This window comes from Leucoraja erinacea, unplaced genomic scaffold (genome assembly GCF_028641065.1).
Source record: "Leucoraja erinacea ecotype New England unplaced genomic scaffold, Leri_hhj_1 Leri_1366S, whole genome shotgun sequence".
NCBI classification, from domain to species: domain Eukaryota; kingdom Metazoa; phylum Chordata; class Chondrichthyes; order Rajiformes; family Rajidae; genus Leucoraja; species Leucoraja erinaceus.
In genome coordinates, this window is record NW_026575634.1 from 23,609 (window position 1) to 38,711 (window position 15,103).

The window sequence follows — 15,103 nt, forward strand, 5'->3', positions numbered from 1 at the left end:
TACAGGATAAATTTAATTGTCACGTGTGCCAGATGGCACAGTGAAATGAATTCCCATACAGCCATACAATAAAAATAAACAGGACTCAACACACTATAGAATTCAACACAAAACATCCCCACACAGCAGAACCAAAGTTTCCCACTGTGTGGGAAGGCACCAAAGTCAGTCTCTTCCTCCACTGTTCCCCGTGGTCAGGGTCTCCCCAAGCCCTCCGCAGTTGCCGCTACGGGCGGCCCGATGTCCAGGACCGCTCGCCGGGATGATACCAGTCCGACGTCGGGGCTGCGGGACGTCCTCAGCGGCGTGGACACAGAGTCGGCCCCCTCCTACCGGAGTCGGCGGCTTCCAATGTCCGTAGGCCGCGCCGGGTGGGGACTGCTGCTGTAGGCCCTCTACAAGGCGCCCCAGGACTCCTCGGTGTTGTTCAGCGCCGCCCGCGTTGGAAGCTCTCCGCACCAGAGCTCCACGATGTTGGAGCAGCGGCCCAACGCTCCGGAGCTCCAAACGGCGACCCAGGTAGGCATCGCCCGCTCCGTGGTGACTCCAGCGCTGCGCCGCCGCTGTAGCAGCGCTGGTCCGGTTCCCGGTCCCCGGCAGGAAAGGCCGCTCCAATCCAGCTGGTAGGCCGCGAGGTGGGGGGCGAGGACGCGACTCGGAGAAATAGTCGCGTCCCCGCCAGGAAGAGACTTGGAGACGTTTTCCCCCTTACCCTGCCCCCCTCCCCCACATAGAAAAGTAACAGTTTCCCCCTAAAACAGACTTAAGACTAACTAAAAATTTAAAAAAGATAGAAATTACATACAGGCTGTAGGTAGAGGCTGCTGCCAGGGCAGCGCCCCTAGTGGTCTGAGGAAGGCCATTCTTGCCATGTGGAATGTGGCCAATCTGAGGAAAGCCATTCTTGCCATGGAGGGAGTACAGAGAACGTTCACCAGACTGATTCCTGGGATGTCAGGACTTTAATATGAATAAAGACTGGATAGACTTGGCTTGTACTCGCTAGAATTTAGAAGATTGAGGGGGGTTCTTATAGAAACTTACAATATTCTTAAGGGGTTGGACAGGCTAGATGCAGGAAGATTGGTCTCGATGTTGGGGAAGTCCAGAACAAGGGGTCACAGTTTAAGGATAAGGGGGAAATCTTTTAGGACCGAGATGAGAAAAGCATTTTTTCACACAGAGAGTGGTGAAACTCTGGAATTCTCTGCCACAGAAGGTAGTTGAGGCCAATTCATTGGCTATATTTAAGAGGGAGTTAGACGTGGCCCTTGTGGCTAAAGGGATCAGGGGGTATGGAGAGAAGGCAGGTACAGGATACTGAGTTGGATGATCAGCCATGATCATATTGACTGGCGGTGCAGGCTCGAAGGGCCGAATGGCCTACTCCTGCACCTAATCTCTATGTTTCTATGTTTGTATTTTTCTATTAAAATATACATTGCCCCGCTTAGCTACTCCAGTGTTTTGTGTTTACCTTTGTTATAAACCAGCAGTTGCAGTTGCTTGTTATTGTGTTACAAGGTAATATTTGATCAGCCTTAGCCCTGGTTAGGGGCCATGGCGTTCACCGGAACTGGGATTAATGGAACGAAGGGAGTGTGTGAGAAGTCCGTCTGGGCCGGAGACTATTGGACCAGGTACAGTTATCAAGGCGGGATAGCAGAATTAGATCACTACTACTATTGGTGGTCATAAAGGCGAGGAAGGAATGTCAAATGGAAATTCAAACGAATATTTCAGTGTCTGTCTTGCAATGTCAATGATAGAAACATAGAAACATAGAAATTAGGTGCAGGAGTAGGCCATTCGGCCCTTCGAGCCGGCACCGCCATTCAATATGATCATGGCTGATCATCCAACTCAGTATCCCGTACATGCCTTCTCTCCATACCCCCTGATCCCCTTAGCTACAAGGGCCACATCTAACTCCCTCTTAAATATAGCAAATGAACTGGCCTTAACTATCCTCTGTGCAGAGAGTTCCAGAGATTCACCACTCTCTGTGTGAAAAAAGTTCTTCTCACCTCGGTTTTAAAGGATTTCCCCCTTATCCTTAAGCTGTGACCCCTTGTCCTGCACTTCCCTAACATCGGGAACAATCTTCCTGCATCTAGCCTGTCCAACCCCTTAAGAATGTTGTAAGTTTCTATAAGATCCCCTCTCAATCTCCTAAATTCTAGAGAGTATAAACCAAGTCTATCCAGTATTTCTTCATAAGACAGTCCTGACATCCCAGGAATCAGTCTGGTGAACCGCCTCTGCACTCCCTCTATGACAATAATGTCCTTCCTCAGATTTGGAGACCAAAACTGTACGCAATACTCCAGGTGTGGTCTCACCAAGACCCTGATGTCATGGTATGAATGATGATTTATTTTTGGAAAAAAAGACCAAAACTGGAGCTGTAGATGGGATTAGTGGAGATATTCATCGAAATAACACCAACATTAAATGAAATAATACAGTGTCATTAACCATTCTTTCATTGGAAAGCATAAATTCTTGTTTTCAGTGGAAATACACAAAGTGCTGGTGTGACAGTGGGTCAGGCAACATTTTTGGAGAACGTGTATAGGTGACGTTACGAATAGTGACCGTTCTTCAGACTCTTTTTCAGCGACTCGCTTTGAATTTTTCTTTACTCGATCCTTCAATTATTCTCTTTTAATCTCCCTTGGTGGATTCAACGGCTGTGACCCAAGGTGTTTGTTCCGTGAGCGTCACTAATGACAATCAGCAGGTATGAGGTAATGTCGCTGGAGAAATATCGCTCTATATATCTCGGTGCCCACCAGAAGGCATCGCCACAGAGCTACAGCGATGACGGACTGACGGAGCCACAGTAGTTAATTGTGTCTTCCAGCTATGGGTTACCCATTGATCTATCGAATTGAAAATATATATTACCCTGTAATAGCGGCTACCGCTGTTTTCGGTAATTTGATTTGTCTCTGATTTACATGTACGCGCATTAGCTGTGAGATATTTCGTAAACTCCGGCGCTGCCGGCGTTAAACAAACATTGTTTCTGTTTCAATAATTCACTTGTTTAATTTGGTTAGAGATCCATGTTCTTACTGTAACTGTCGCAATGTGTATACACCATGCCCGTTGTTTATCCTGCCCTGGATCACTGGCTGTACTGATTGCGCCGGATAGAGGCATGACCAGCGAGCAGGTATAAGATAATCACACCCTGATATGTTGGTCAGAAGCTGAGAAAATTGCAACTTGGGTTCCTTCCGTGGAGAGTGTGAAACGAGTTAGTGAAATTACATCTCATCCCACTCGGACAGACCTGCGTAACTGAATATATAATCGATATATTTTCTGCGCTCGTCGCTGCGTGAATCATAGTCCCGCTTTTGACATGTAATGCTACAGCTCAAGAGATAAAGCAAGTGAATGTCACGAGCTGGTTTCTGATTCTATGAAAGTGTCACGACGTTAAATGCGTTAATTCATATGTAAACAGATGCTGTCACGTAATATTATGTCAGTTAATGTTATGTATCTTGCTATCCTCTCCTTCGGACGATCTGTAAATCCGAATTTTTATCCGCAGATGTATCTGTACATCTTCGCCAACCGTGCCACAGTCAGTACTGCCCGTGTCACACACTTCCGGAGACACAGGTTCAATCTGTACCTCCCGTGCTACAAGAGCAATCGTTCGTGCTCCGACGCCGCGCTACTGGCTGTGCTCTTGTTTCCTCCCACCTGCAATTGAGCTGTATATTAATGGTTTCTGTAACCACTGTACATGGGACTAATAGTGTAAATGGATGCGACAATCTGGGGGAACGGTTGATAAGAATGTGGGGAGAATTAAAATCTGTGAACGTAATATACATTGGTGTTTGATGAGTTGCGTGGACACCGTGGTCCAAAGACTGTAGTCTCTGAACTCTGTCGGGGCTAAAGTTCATTTGATCAACGCATCCAAATTTGAAAACCTTCCATTCAGCCAATGTTCCACAGAACATTTTATGCGGGTCTTGTGTCAGTAATATCTCTTCTCTCCTTCACAGTGAACTTGTTGGCGATTGTGATTCTCTGTCGAGGTAAATGCGGTCTCTCCAAATGCATCACTCTCTACCTGGTGGCCATGGCAGCGTCTGATCTCCTGGTCGGCATCACCGATCCATTTCTGCGACTGACTATTCAATTTCACTTCCCATATTCGTTGCTGAACATTACTCCCGTATGCGCGACTACCCAAGTCCTGGTCTTTGCATCCACCGCGGTCTCTGTCTGGCTGACGGTGGCATTCACCTTCGATCGGTTTGTGGCTATTTGTTGTGAAAAGCTGAAAACAAGATATTGCACTGAGAGAACAGCGGCTGTGATTATCGGGGCAGTGAGTGTGCTGGGCTGTTTAGAGAACATCCCCCGTTGTTTTACGTTAGTACCTGACTACGTGTTTGATGATCTTCCCTGGGGTTGCTACACCAAACCCACCTTCTATACGTCGTCTGCATGGAACGCGTATGAGGTCACACACCGCGTTCTAACCCCTTGTATCCCGTTCTTTCTGATTCTTCTGCTCAATGTGCTGACGGTCAGGCGGATTGTAGCGGCCAGCAGAGTCCGCAGGGGTCTCCGGGACCGCAGCAACCGAGAGAATGACAAGGACCCGGAGATGGAGAATCGCAGGAAATCAATTGTTTTACTCTTTAGTATCACGGGCACTTTCATATCGCTGTGGGCAACGCAAGCTGTCTTTTACATATTTACTAGTATTACGAAGACCGGACCTGACAGCTCCCCTACCGGTTATTACTACATCACAAGTGTCACGTCGGCGTTCTTGCAGCTGCTCAGTTCCTGCACTAACACGTGTATTTACGTGGTGACTCAGAGTAAATTCAGAGGTGAACTGATAAACGCGGTTAAATTCCCACTGAGCGCAATACGTGCACATTTACAATCTGAATTTCATACAACACGCAAACAGGATATTTGAGCCACCCATCCGGAGCGGGTGGAGCGGTGGTGGAGCGCTGCTGCTGCTGCGGCCCGACCTCCGGAGATTCGGCGGCTGCAACTGCGGGTCTGGCGGACGGCGGCACCGGGAGCCCGCGGGTCCCTGGAGGGAGACCGCTTTTCAGGGCTCCCGCAACGGCGACTTCTCCCGCCCGAGTTGCGGGGTCGAAGAGCTCCTGGAGCGGGGCCTCACAGCACCGCCCCGCGCGGCTTGGAATGGCCGCGGGACTCTGCGAACGCACGCCGGGGGCTCCAACACCAAGACCCGGTGTGCGACCTTGCATCACCCGGCGTGGCTTTAATGGCTGCGGGACAATCGCCATCGCCAGCTGGGGGCTTTGACTTTGACTCTGACATGGAGTGCAGTGGAGAGATACGTTTTTTGGCCTTCCATCACAGCAGTGTGATGGATGTTTATGTAAATTATGTTGTGTCTTGGGTCTATTTGTTTGTAATGTATGGCTGCAGAAACGACATTTCGTTTGGACCTCAAGGGGTCCAAATGACAAATACATTGTATTGTATTGTATTGTATTGTACGCCGACAATCCAACAATTTTAATTCATCCCACTATGTTCTCTGCATACTCAAATTTTTACTTCGGAGTCACGTGAGTGATTCCGTGAAGACCCCAGCTCCAGTGCGCATGCGGCATTGTCGCACAGCGTGCAGAACGCGGCAGCCAGCGGGAGTCGGGCTAGCTCCCGCATCCAGGGACGAGAGGTAAGTACTTACCTTAATCGGGCCTTGTGATTTTTGCTCCAGGGGGAGCAAAGTGAGGCATGGTGAGCGGGCCCCGTTTCGACTCCAGCGTGGGGCCGACAGTGACGGGGAAAAGGTGCCACCCGGACCGCTAACGCTGCGGACCGCTGCTAGGAGCTACGCTAATGCCGGTCCGCTGAACAGCTGTTCCGTACAGCCGCGGACCGGCGGGAAAATTTTAAAAAACCCGACCAGCAGCCCTGCAGACTCCTGACCAGGAGAATCACCGCCCGGGAACCGCCACAACGCCGCCTGGAAAACGGCAGGCAGCCTCTCCTTACAGGTAAGGGGAAATCTTACCAATTTACAGGTTCTACAGGAGCCATCTTCCTCCAAGCTGGAACAGGTTGGAGAAGGCAAAATAAGTATGTCTGTCTCCCCAAGCCAAAGGAGGTCATGAAGTTCACCTCCAGGAGAAGGACTGCCTGCCCAACTCCACACGAGGGTCCTTATCTGGGAGGCAGCCACCGGTAGCGGTGGAGCTATTTCAATGCTCCCGCTCACTCGGCACCGAGCCGCTCCCTGTGCCGCCGGTGTAAAGGGGCACTGGCTGAATGCCAAGGGAGCTGACTCCTACCCCAGTGCCATTGCACTAGCCATCTCCCTTGTCGAGGGATTGATGCAACAGGGAGTGGAGTGCTTTGCCTCCTCCCATTTAGCGCATCCTTTATGCTCCTTTTTTAAGGGCTAAGGAGGCCAGGGCTGGGCTGGCTTAAGCGCTGGGCAGGCGGACGAGAACAGCAGTATGCCAGGGGAGCAGGATCAGGAAGAGCCACTGGGTGTCGTGGGCCACTACATGGCTCCTCCACGCGACCATCTTCCCAACAAAAGCCCTGCAGGAGCAGGCCTTTCCAGAGGCAAATCCGCAGGCAGCTGGGTCTCGTAGACTCACAGACAAGCAGCGAATTCTACGGAAGGTCAAGATGTTACCACCTTTGCTCGCCTTTGGTGCTGACGCCTAAGATGTTCCCATATTTGGGATACTCGACTGAACGATGGTGCATATAGACCTGCCCGCAACCCCGAATATATGGGGCTATGCAAACCGCTGCTGCGGGGAAGAGGGAGCAGGCTATGGGACGAGCAGGACATCACATCCAACACCCAGCTGGCAGCACCCCTCGGCATCCACCAGCAATATCAAACAAGGACTGGTGAAAGCCTGGTGACCGCTGCAGATCCCCCATAGTTCTTTTTAGACGGGGCCCAGAGCGGAGCCGTGGGAAGATGCGCCGCCCCACCGACAGCACCAGCATACCAGCAAACTACGCCTTCATGAAAAACAACAAGCATGGAGGTAGGTAGTCTGGTTCCTCCCAGTTTACACTAAAACAAGGGTGTTCTACTAAACTGCATGGGGAGTGGGCTAAGCATGGGATGCTGTCACAAATAACCAAAATATACTCAACAGCATTAGGGGATAAAAACGAATTCAAATTGGGCATTTTACTGCCAGTTCAGCAATGCGCCCAAAGGGCTGTTTCTCCCTCTAAGAAAAGAGAAGTGAGAAGGCAAGCTGAACTAAACAGGCACATTACTAAACGGATTGGAATTTGTATCGAATATATTCACCAAAACTATAAAAGATGATGAATGTAGCATCATCATTGATCTAATATCACTAAATAAATCTGTTGAGTATATCCACTTTAAGATGGAGGTGGAGTTTTGTCACTGCCAGACATCTGATCTCCCTAGGATACCTATGGGGAGCATTGATATGGGAGATGCTAACTATCTTATACCATATACTAGGATCATTATAGATACCTAAATATATTTACCTGGATCATGGATATCCCGGTTAGGGCAACCATGGGAGCATATAGCATTTCATATGGTCTAAACCTCAGCCCTAAACTATTATAAATGGCCATGAAAATATTAAGAAAACAAGCATAATCATGGCACATATTGGATGATATCCTCATATTAGGGGAAACAAAGGAATTAGCTGTGGAGCAGTTCTAGCTACGAAACAGCTCCCTAAACCTGAGGTTCATCCCACGCCCAGATAAACCAGAATTGAAGCGTTACTACCAAGGATTATCTGGGCTTCAATAATAATTCCGTCCATATGACTGTTACTTTGCCAAGATACTTGGGTCACTATAATCAAATCATGAATGTACCCACTGAAGCTATATCACAATTAAGGTGGTGGGCAGACATATATTTGGCATAGTTTTCAGCCCTATTATCATCACCAATCCCAACTTGGTTATTTTAAAAACCAATGCCAGTACTTTAGGCTGGGGAGCAACTAAACTCCATATCCAGCACAGGTAACAGATGGACCAAGTCACAAACATCGTTACTACACATACCGGGCATCAACTTCTTGGGATTGGTGATCGCCTATTGGGCTAAAAAGCATATGCATTTCAAATGCAGCACGTACATATGTGGTTACGGATTGATACTACTATGGTGGTGGCTTATATCAACCATATGGGGAGCATAATAATCATTATTGTGCAACAAATTGGTCAAACAAATCTGGCAATGGTGTGTCAAAAGACATTTTAACTATCAGCTGCCTATGTCCTAGGGAGCTAGAACACAGTGGGAGACACCATGTCACGGGGTAAAATTTATGATTACATTGAATAGATGTCATAACCCAAAATATCTGCTAAATTTATTAAGCAGTTTGATAGCCAGATATCAATTTGGTTGCACAAGACGGAATTACCAGTAACCCATGTATGTGACTTAGGAACCAGATTAGAGGCAGCAGCAATAGATGCCTATACGCTGGAAGGGGGAATTTCTGCTTTGCCTTCCTCCCTTCTGCCTCATCAGTCGGGCACTTCGCAATACAGATGGGATCTGTCTCCGAGATATTGAACGTGCCCGACCGGCCTACAGCCATGGTTCCCAGTTCATCACGACACGGTGGGCGAGTCACCTATGGATTTCCCTAGCGGACCATGGTTGCTGACTCAACCCAGTATCAGGCATAAGCCACCCATGCCAGGGAAACATCAAACTCCTGGGTGCAGGTTTTGAATAGACCTTACCAGGGACTGGGATTATCCAAAGGAACCATTACCACCATGTCGGCATCCCTGCGAACAGTCACTAAAAGCTAACATGGGTAAAATACTGCCACGACGCAGGGACAACGAACTATTCAACCACTGACGTATTGGAGTTCCTGGAACATCTACACCATGACTAAAAGGTGAGTTACAGTGCCGTAAATACAGCATGGAGCGCCTTATCTGCTTATCTAAAACCGCATGTCAGCAGAGCATGGGATCCCATCCACTGAAGGTAAACTTATGAAGGGCAACTATAATATAAGCCCCAAACACCCAGGTATATACCCATGTATGGGATATTGGTGTGATATTGACATACCTCAGAGAATGGCACCAGCCAGATCCCTCAGCTTGCTTAATCTATGTTTTTAAAAAAGGCTCATGCTTATGGCTCTCGTACACGCTCAAAGAGTCCGGTCACTCCATAAACTAGACTGGATACATGGTGATTACCCCAGACGCATCAAGTTCATATTTAGGTCTGGTAAAATCTAACTCGCAGGTATATGGATTCGGCACGAACTAGCAGGGTCGAGATCGCCTGTGTTTTCCGTGCTGTAGTCATTATATGGCTATATGGACCAGGAACGCCCGATTCACTGGTGGGATTCCGGGCCTACCCACCAGAGTCCAGGTTGAGTGTGGTGACCCATCTACTACTACATATAGACACAACCCACTATCTTAGAGGGAGAGGAAAGCCTATGGGTCAACCACAGTAACCCAAAACGGGGTACGAGCCAAACCACTCCAAGGTGGCTCAAATAGGTACTGAAAGCTGCCGGAATAGATTATAATACATTTTAATCCCATTCCACTAGGACAGCATTGGTATCAGCGGCTGAACGAATGGACATCCCGGTTGACCACATTTTCAATACAGCAGAATGGTCAAGGGAACCGCGTTCAGAACATTTTTTATTATAAACCGTTGATAAACCTGATTTAATTGCAGGAGAATATTACAAACTGCAATATTAATTTAAGCTCAGAGGAGCTCTGTTATGTTGTTATTGTTAACAAATACCTTTCTGTTTCTTTTGAAAGCAGATCCACTGGTTGATTACGATAACACTTCCTCCCTCATAAACTTCGGCAGTGAGTGAAATAAAAACTGTTACACGGTTTGAAATCACAGACCTTTGAAGTCTTCACGGAATCACTCACGTGACTCCGAAGTAAAATAGTAAGATTAAACGAGTACTTACCAGTACGAAGTTTGATCTGTTTTTATCTTACTATTAAACTGCCCATTTGTTCTCACCACACACGTATATAACCAGTAGACGTCACTGATCATCTAACTGACTATTCGCAGTCACAGTCATAGTCATGCAGCAGTGAATCTGCCCCTATGGCTCAACTCGTCCCGGCTAACCGAGATGCCCAGTCAACGCGAGTCACATTTGCCCGCGGTTCTCCCACTTGCAGTTTCTCCTTCCCTAGGGAAGACGCCTTTTCTGTAAAATCACTTCTGTCTTGTCTTGATGACATTAAGTCCTGGATGGCCCTAAACTTTCTTGGATTTAATGAAAAGAAGACAGCGGTGATTTTATTTGATCCCAATGGCTGCCGTGAACCTCCATTTGTTGATTTAGGTCCATTGTCACGGTACGTGAAGCCAACAGTTGTGAACCTGGGATTTAGGATGGACAGTGACTTTAAATTAGATCGCCAAATATGCGCGGTGGTTAAGTCCAGCTTCTTTCACCTAAGGAAGCTGGCGAAGGTGAAGCCCATTCTCGAGCGGCAGCATTTTGAGACAGTAATCCATGCCTTTATTACATCTAGGCTGGATTACTGTAACGCGCTCTATTTTGGAGTTGCTCGTTCTTCACTGGCTCGTCTCCAGTTGGTTCAGAATGCTGCTGCTCGCCTTTTAACAGGGACTCGAAAGAGGGAGCACATATCGCCAATTCTGGCCTCCCTACACTGGCTCCCGGTGCACTTTCGAGTTCATTTTAAGATACTGTTATTTGTTTTTAAATCTCTGAATGGGCTCGCCCCGCCTTACCTCTCTGAGCTGCTCCACACATACGCTCCTGCCCGGTCCCTCAGGTCAGCTGGTCAGCTGCTCCTGGAGGTACCGAGGTCTAGTCGGAGGCTCAGAGGGGATAGAGCCTTCTCTGTTGCTGCTCCGGCACTCTGGAACACCCTGCCGTTGCACATCAGACAGGCCCCCTCACTGTCCATCTTCAAATCCAGTGTTAAAACACATTTGTACTCCCTGGCTTTTGACCATGCCTGAGACTTTGCTTCTGTTTTTGGTGTTTTTTTTAATGTTTCTTTATTTTACATGTCTTTTCCTACTATTTCTTTTGATTGTTATTTTTGGTGTGTATTAACTTTTTTTTGTCAATGATTAGTGATGTACAGCACTTTGTTGCAGCTGTGATTGTTTTTAAAGTGCTCTATAAATAAAATTATTATTATTATTATTATTATTATTATTATGCACCCATTGAATCCTATTTCAAATATGGCGACGGTTTCAATACCGCATATCTGCAAAACGTGGGACTTAACCTGAGAAGATGGGAACATCCTCGCCGTTAATGGGATAACATGTCCGCAGAACATGGTTCAAAGGGGGAGGGGGCTGGAGGCTGTGAGGTGGCGGATCCTCGAATCGCTCCATCGTTACTCCATGAATTCATCCAGTGAGGAATAAAGAGCAAATTTGTAGCACGCCATCCAGACGAATGTTTTGACATTAACATTTAAATGAGGAGTAGCTATCCAATCTATAAACGGATGGTGTTCTACACCTTAGTGAGTGACATTCTGATCTGCTGAGTATCATTGGCCCGCAGGCAACACACCCGGTCGACAACCAAAAGTTCGGGGACGAATCAAAGTGAATAGAAACTTCATTTGAAACTTCACACCGGGAAATGACATACTTTTGTGGGCTTGTCTCCGCGAGCAGAGAAACATAGAAACATAGAAACATAGAAATTAGGTGCAGGAGTAGGCCATTCGGCCCTTCGAGCCTGCACCGCCATTCAATATGATCATGGCTGATCATCCAACTCAGTATCCCGTACCTGCCTTCTCTCCATACCCCCTTAGCCACAAGGGCCACATCTAACTCCCTCTTAAATATAGCCAATGCACTGGCCTCAACTACCCTCTGTGGCAGAGAGTTCCAGAGATTCACCACTCTCTGTGTGAAAAAAAGTTCTTCTCATCTCGGTTTTAAAGGACTTCCCCCCTTATCCTTAAGCTGTGACCCCTTGTCCTGGACTTCCCCAACATCGGGAACAATCTTCCTGCATCTAGCCTGTCCAACCCCTTAAGAATTTTGTAAGTTTCTTTAAGATCCCCTCTCAATCTCCTAAATTCTAGAGAGTATAAACCAAGTCTATCCAGTCTTTCTTCATAAGACAGTCCTGACATCCCAGGAATCAGTCTGGTGAACCGTCTCTGCACTCCCTCTATGGGTCAGGAGGTGGGACTTACCCAACATTTAGCAAAGCCTATCCCCCCATTTAAGAAACAGTTGGACAGGTAAATGGATAGGACAGGTTTGGAGGGATATGGAACAAACGCGGGCAGGCGGTACAAATGTAGCTGGGACACGAATGGGAATAAACAATGTGAGGAAAACATAAATTGATGGAGGATATCAGCGGGGCTGGAAACACCCGTGCAGGGCACAGACTAACGGCGTTTTGCGTCGAGACCACGAAGAGGTCTGGTGACAGGAACCATTGGGATACACACACCACAAATGCTGCCTTACCTACAGCGTTCTGATATGTTCTCTGCTGCAGGATGCAAAGTATTTAGAGAGGACTTTGAAGTTTTAGTATATTTGTAGAAATAGTAGAATTGGAAGAGCAAATATGTAAGGAGATCGCAGATATTAGTAGTAAGCACAAGGTAGTGCTTGTGGGAGATTTCAATCTCCCACACATAGACTGGGAAACGCATTCTGTAAAAGGGCTGGATGGTTTGGAGTTTGTAAAATGTGTGCAGGATAGTTTTTTGCAGCAATACATAGAGGTACCTACTAGAGAAGGGGCAGTGCTGGACCTCCTGTTAGGAAATGAGACGGGTCAGGTGGCGGAGGTATGTGTTGGGGAGCACTTCGGGTCCAGTGATCACAATACCATTAGTCTCAATAGAATTATGGAGAAGGTCATAACTGGACCAAGGGTTGAGATATTTAATTGGTGAAAGGCTAACTTTGAGGAGATGCGAAAGGATTTAAAAGGAGTGAATTGGGACATTTTGTTTTACGGGAAGAATGGAGGACATTTAAAGGTGAAATTTTAACAGTACATAATCTTTATGTCCCTGTTCGGTTGAAAGGAAAGAGTAATAATTGGAAATAGCCATGGTTTTCAAGGAACATTGGATACTTGGTTCGGAAAAAGAGAGAGATGTACAATAATTATAGGCAGCATGGAGTTAATGAGGTGCTTGAAGAGTATAAAGAATGCAAAAAGAATCTTAAGAAAGAAATTAGAAAAGCTAAAGGAAGATATGAGGTTGCTTTGGCAAGTAAGGTGAAAGTAAGTCCAAAGGGTTTCTTCAGATATATTAATAGCAAAAGGATAACGAGGGATAAAATTGGTCCATTAGAGAGTCAGAGTGGACAGCTATCTGCAGAGCCAAAAGCGACGGGGGAGATATTGAACAATTTATTTTCTTCGGTATTCACCAAGGAGAAGGATATTGATTTATGCGAGGTAAAGGAAATAAGTAGAGTAGCTATGGAAACTATGTGATTAAAAGAAGAGGAAGTACTGACACGTTTGAAAAATATAGAAGTGGATAAGTCTCCAGGTCCTGACACGATATTCTCTATGACATTGAGGGATGTTATTGTAGAAATAGCAGGGGCTATGACACAAATATTTCAAATATCATTAGAAACGGGAATGTTGCCGGAGGATTGGCGTACTGCGCATGTAGTTCCATTGTTTAAAAAGGGTTCTAAGAGTAAGCCTAGCAATTATAGTCCTGTTAGTTTGACGTCAGTGGTGGGCAAATTAATGGAAATGATACTTAGAGATCTATATTTCTAAAACTTTGATCTTGACCGCTTTTAGCCCACTGTGCTGTGATTTCCGACAGAACGCCGCCATCTACGGCCGTCATTTTTGGCTGCTTCGCTCAGATCCCCCCCCCACCGCCTTCCGGGTGCGGAGGATTTTTTCCGTCGATGAAAAATGAGAGAGATGTTAGAGTTTTTACAAAATTCCCCATTCTCTCTGCTTCCCCCTGCTGGCGGCAGGGGAGGACTATAAAACCCGGAAGTGTCGTGCTCACTCAGTCTCTGTCAGACCCAGCAAGGCAGAGACTCACGGCTCTCTGAGCTGTGAGTAACACTGAATGTATTGGTTGTAAATTATTTGCAAATTTTTATCTGTAGGTTGTTACAAAAACGCTACAGAAAGGAAAATGTTTTGGTTGTAAAGAGTTTGCAAATTTGTTTCTGTTGGCTGTTAAAAAAATGTTTACAGAAAAGAAAATGTATTGGTTGTAAAGAATTTGCAGATTTGTCTCTCTTGGGTTTTAAAATGTTTGCAACCGTTTTCAGATGGATAAAGCATGAATAAACATTTTATTAGATCAGTACTGTGTTTAATTTTAAAATTGGCGCTCATTCTGTGATTTTGGCTGGGTTGAAAGATGGCGTCGATGACGTCCTTTCCGGTTAGCGGCAAGATGTCGTCGATGACGTCATTTCCGGTTGCTGGCAAGATGGCGCTGACTGCAGAAGACACAGAGTGTAGGCACTGCTGAATAATTCAACAGAGCTGGCTGCTCTGTCTTTGGTAAGCGTGTTTGTTGGTCGTTATTTAAAGCATGTTTTTGTTTCAGCAGCAGCCTCTACAGGATTGTATTGGTTGTAAATAATTTGCAAATTTGTTTCTCTTGTGTTTTAAAATGGTTGTAGCCGCTTTCAGATGGATAAAGCATGAATAAACATTTGGTTAGGTCAGAAATGTGTTTAATTTAAAAATTGGCGTTCATTCTGTGATTTTGGCTGGGTTGCAAGATGGCGTCGGTCGCCATTTCCGGTTAGCAGAAAGATGGCGTCGATAACGTCATTTCCGGTTCGTGTCAAGCAGCGAGATGGCGACGTCAAGATGGCGGCAAATGCAGCCGCTGCTGAATAATTCATGACTTGACGGCTCTGTCTATGGTTAGTGTGTTTGTTAGATGTTATTTAAAAACAGCATTTTGTTTCAGCAGCAGCCTCCACAGCAGACTTTAAAGATTCGTTTTACACACTGTATATTCAACACGTTCTGAAGTTACTTGGCATTTTAGTATTGTGTGTGTGTGT

General features: G+C 46.4%; 1 protein-coding gene across 1 annotated transcript; it reads left to right on the forward strand.

The window, feature by feature from the left end:
• Positions 1–914: 914 nt before the first annotated feature.
• Positions 915–9,941, forward strand: LOC129715741 (probable G-protein coupled receptor 139). The gene is made up of 2 exons (XM_055665594.1): positions 915–1,640; positions 3,569–9,941. The coding sequence occupies exon 2, from the start codon at positions 3,974–3,976 to the stop codon at positions 4,967–4,969; it is 996 nt and encodes a 331-aa protein (XP_055521569.1). The 5' UTR covers positions 915–1,640; positions 3,569–3,973; the 3' UTR covers positions 4,970–9,941.
• The last annotated feature ends 5,162 nt before the right edge of the window (positions 9,942–15,103 follow it).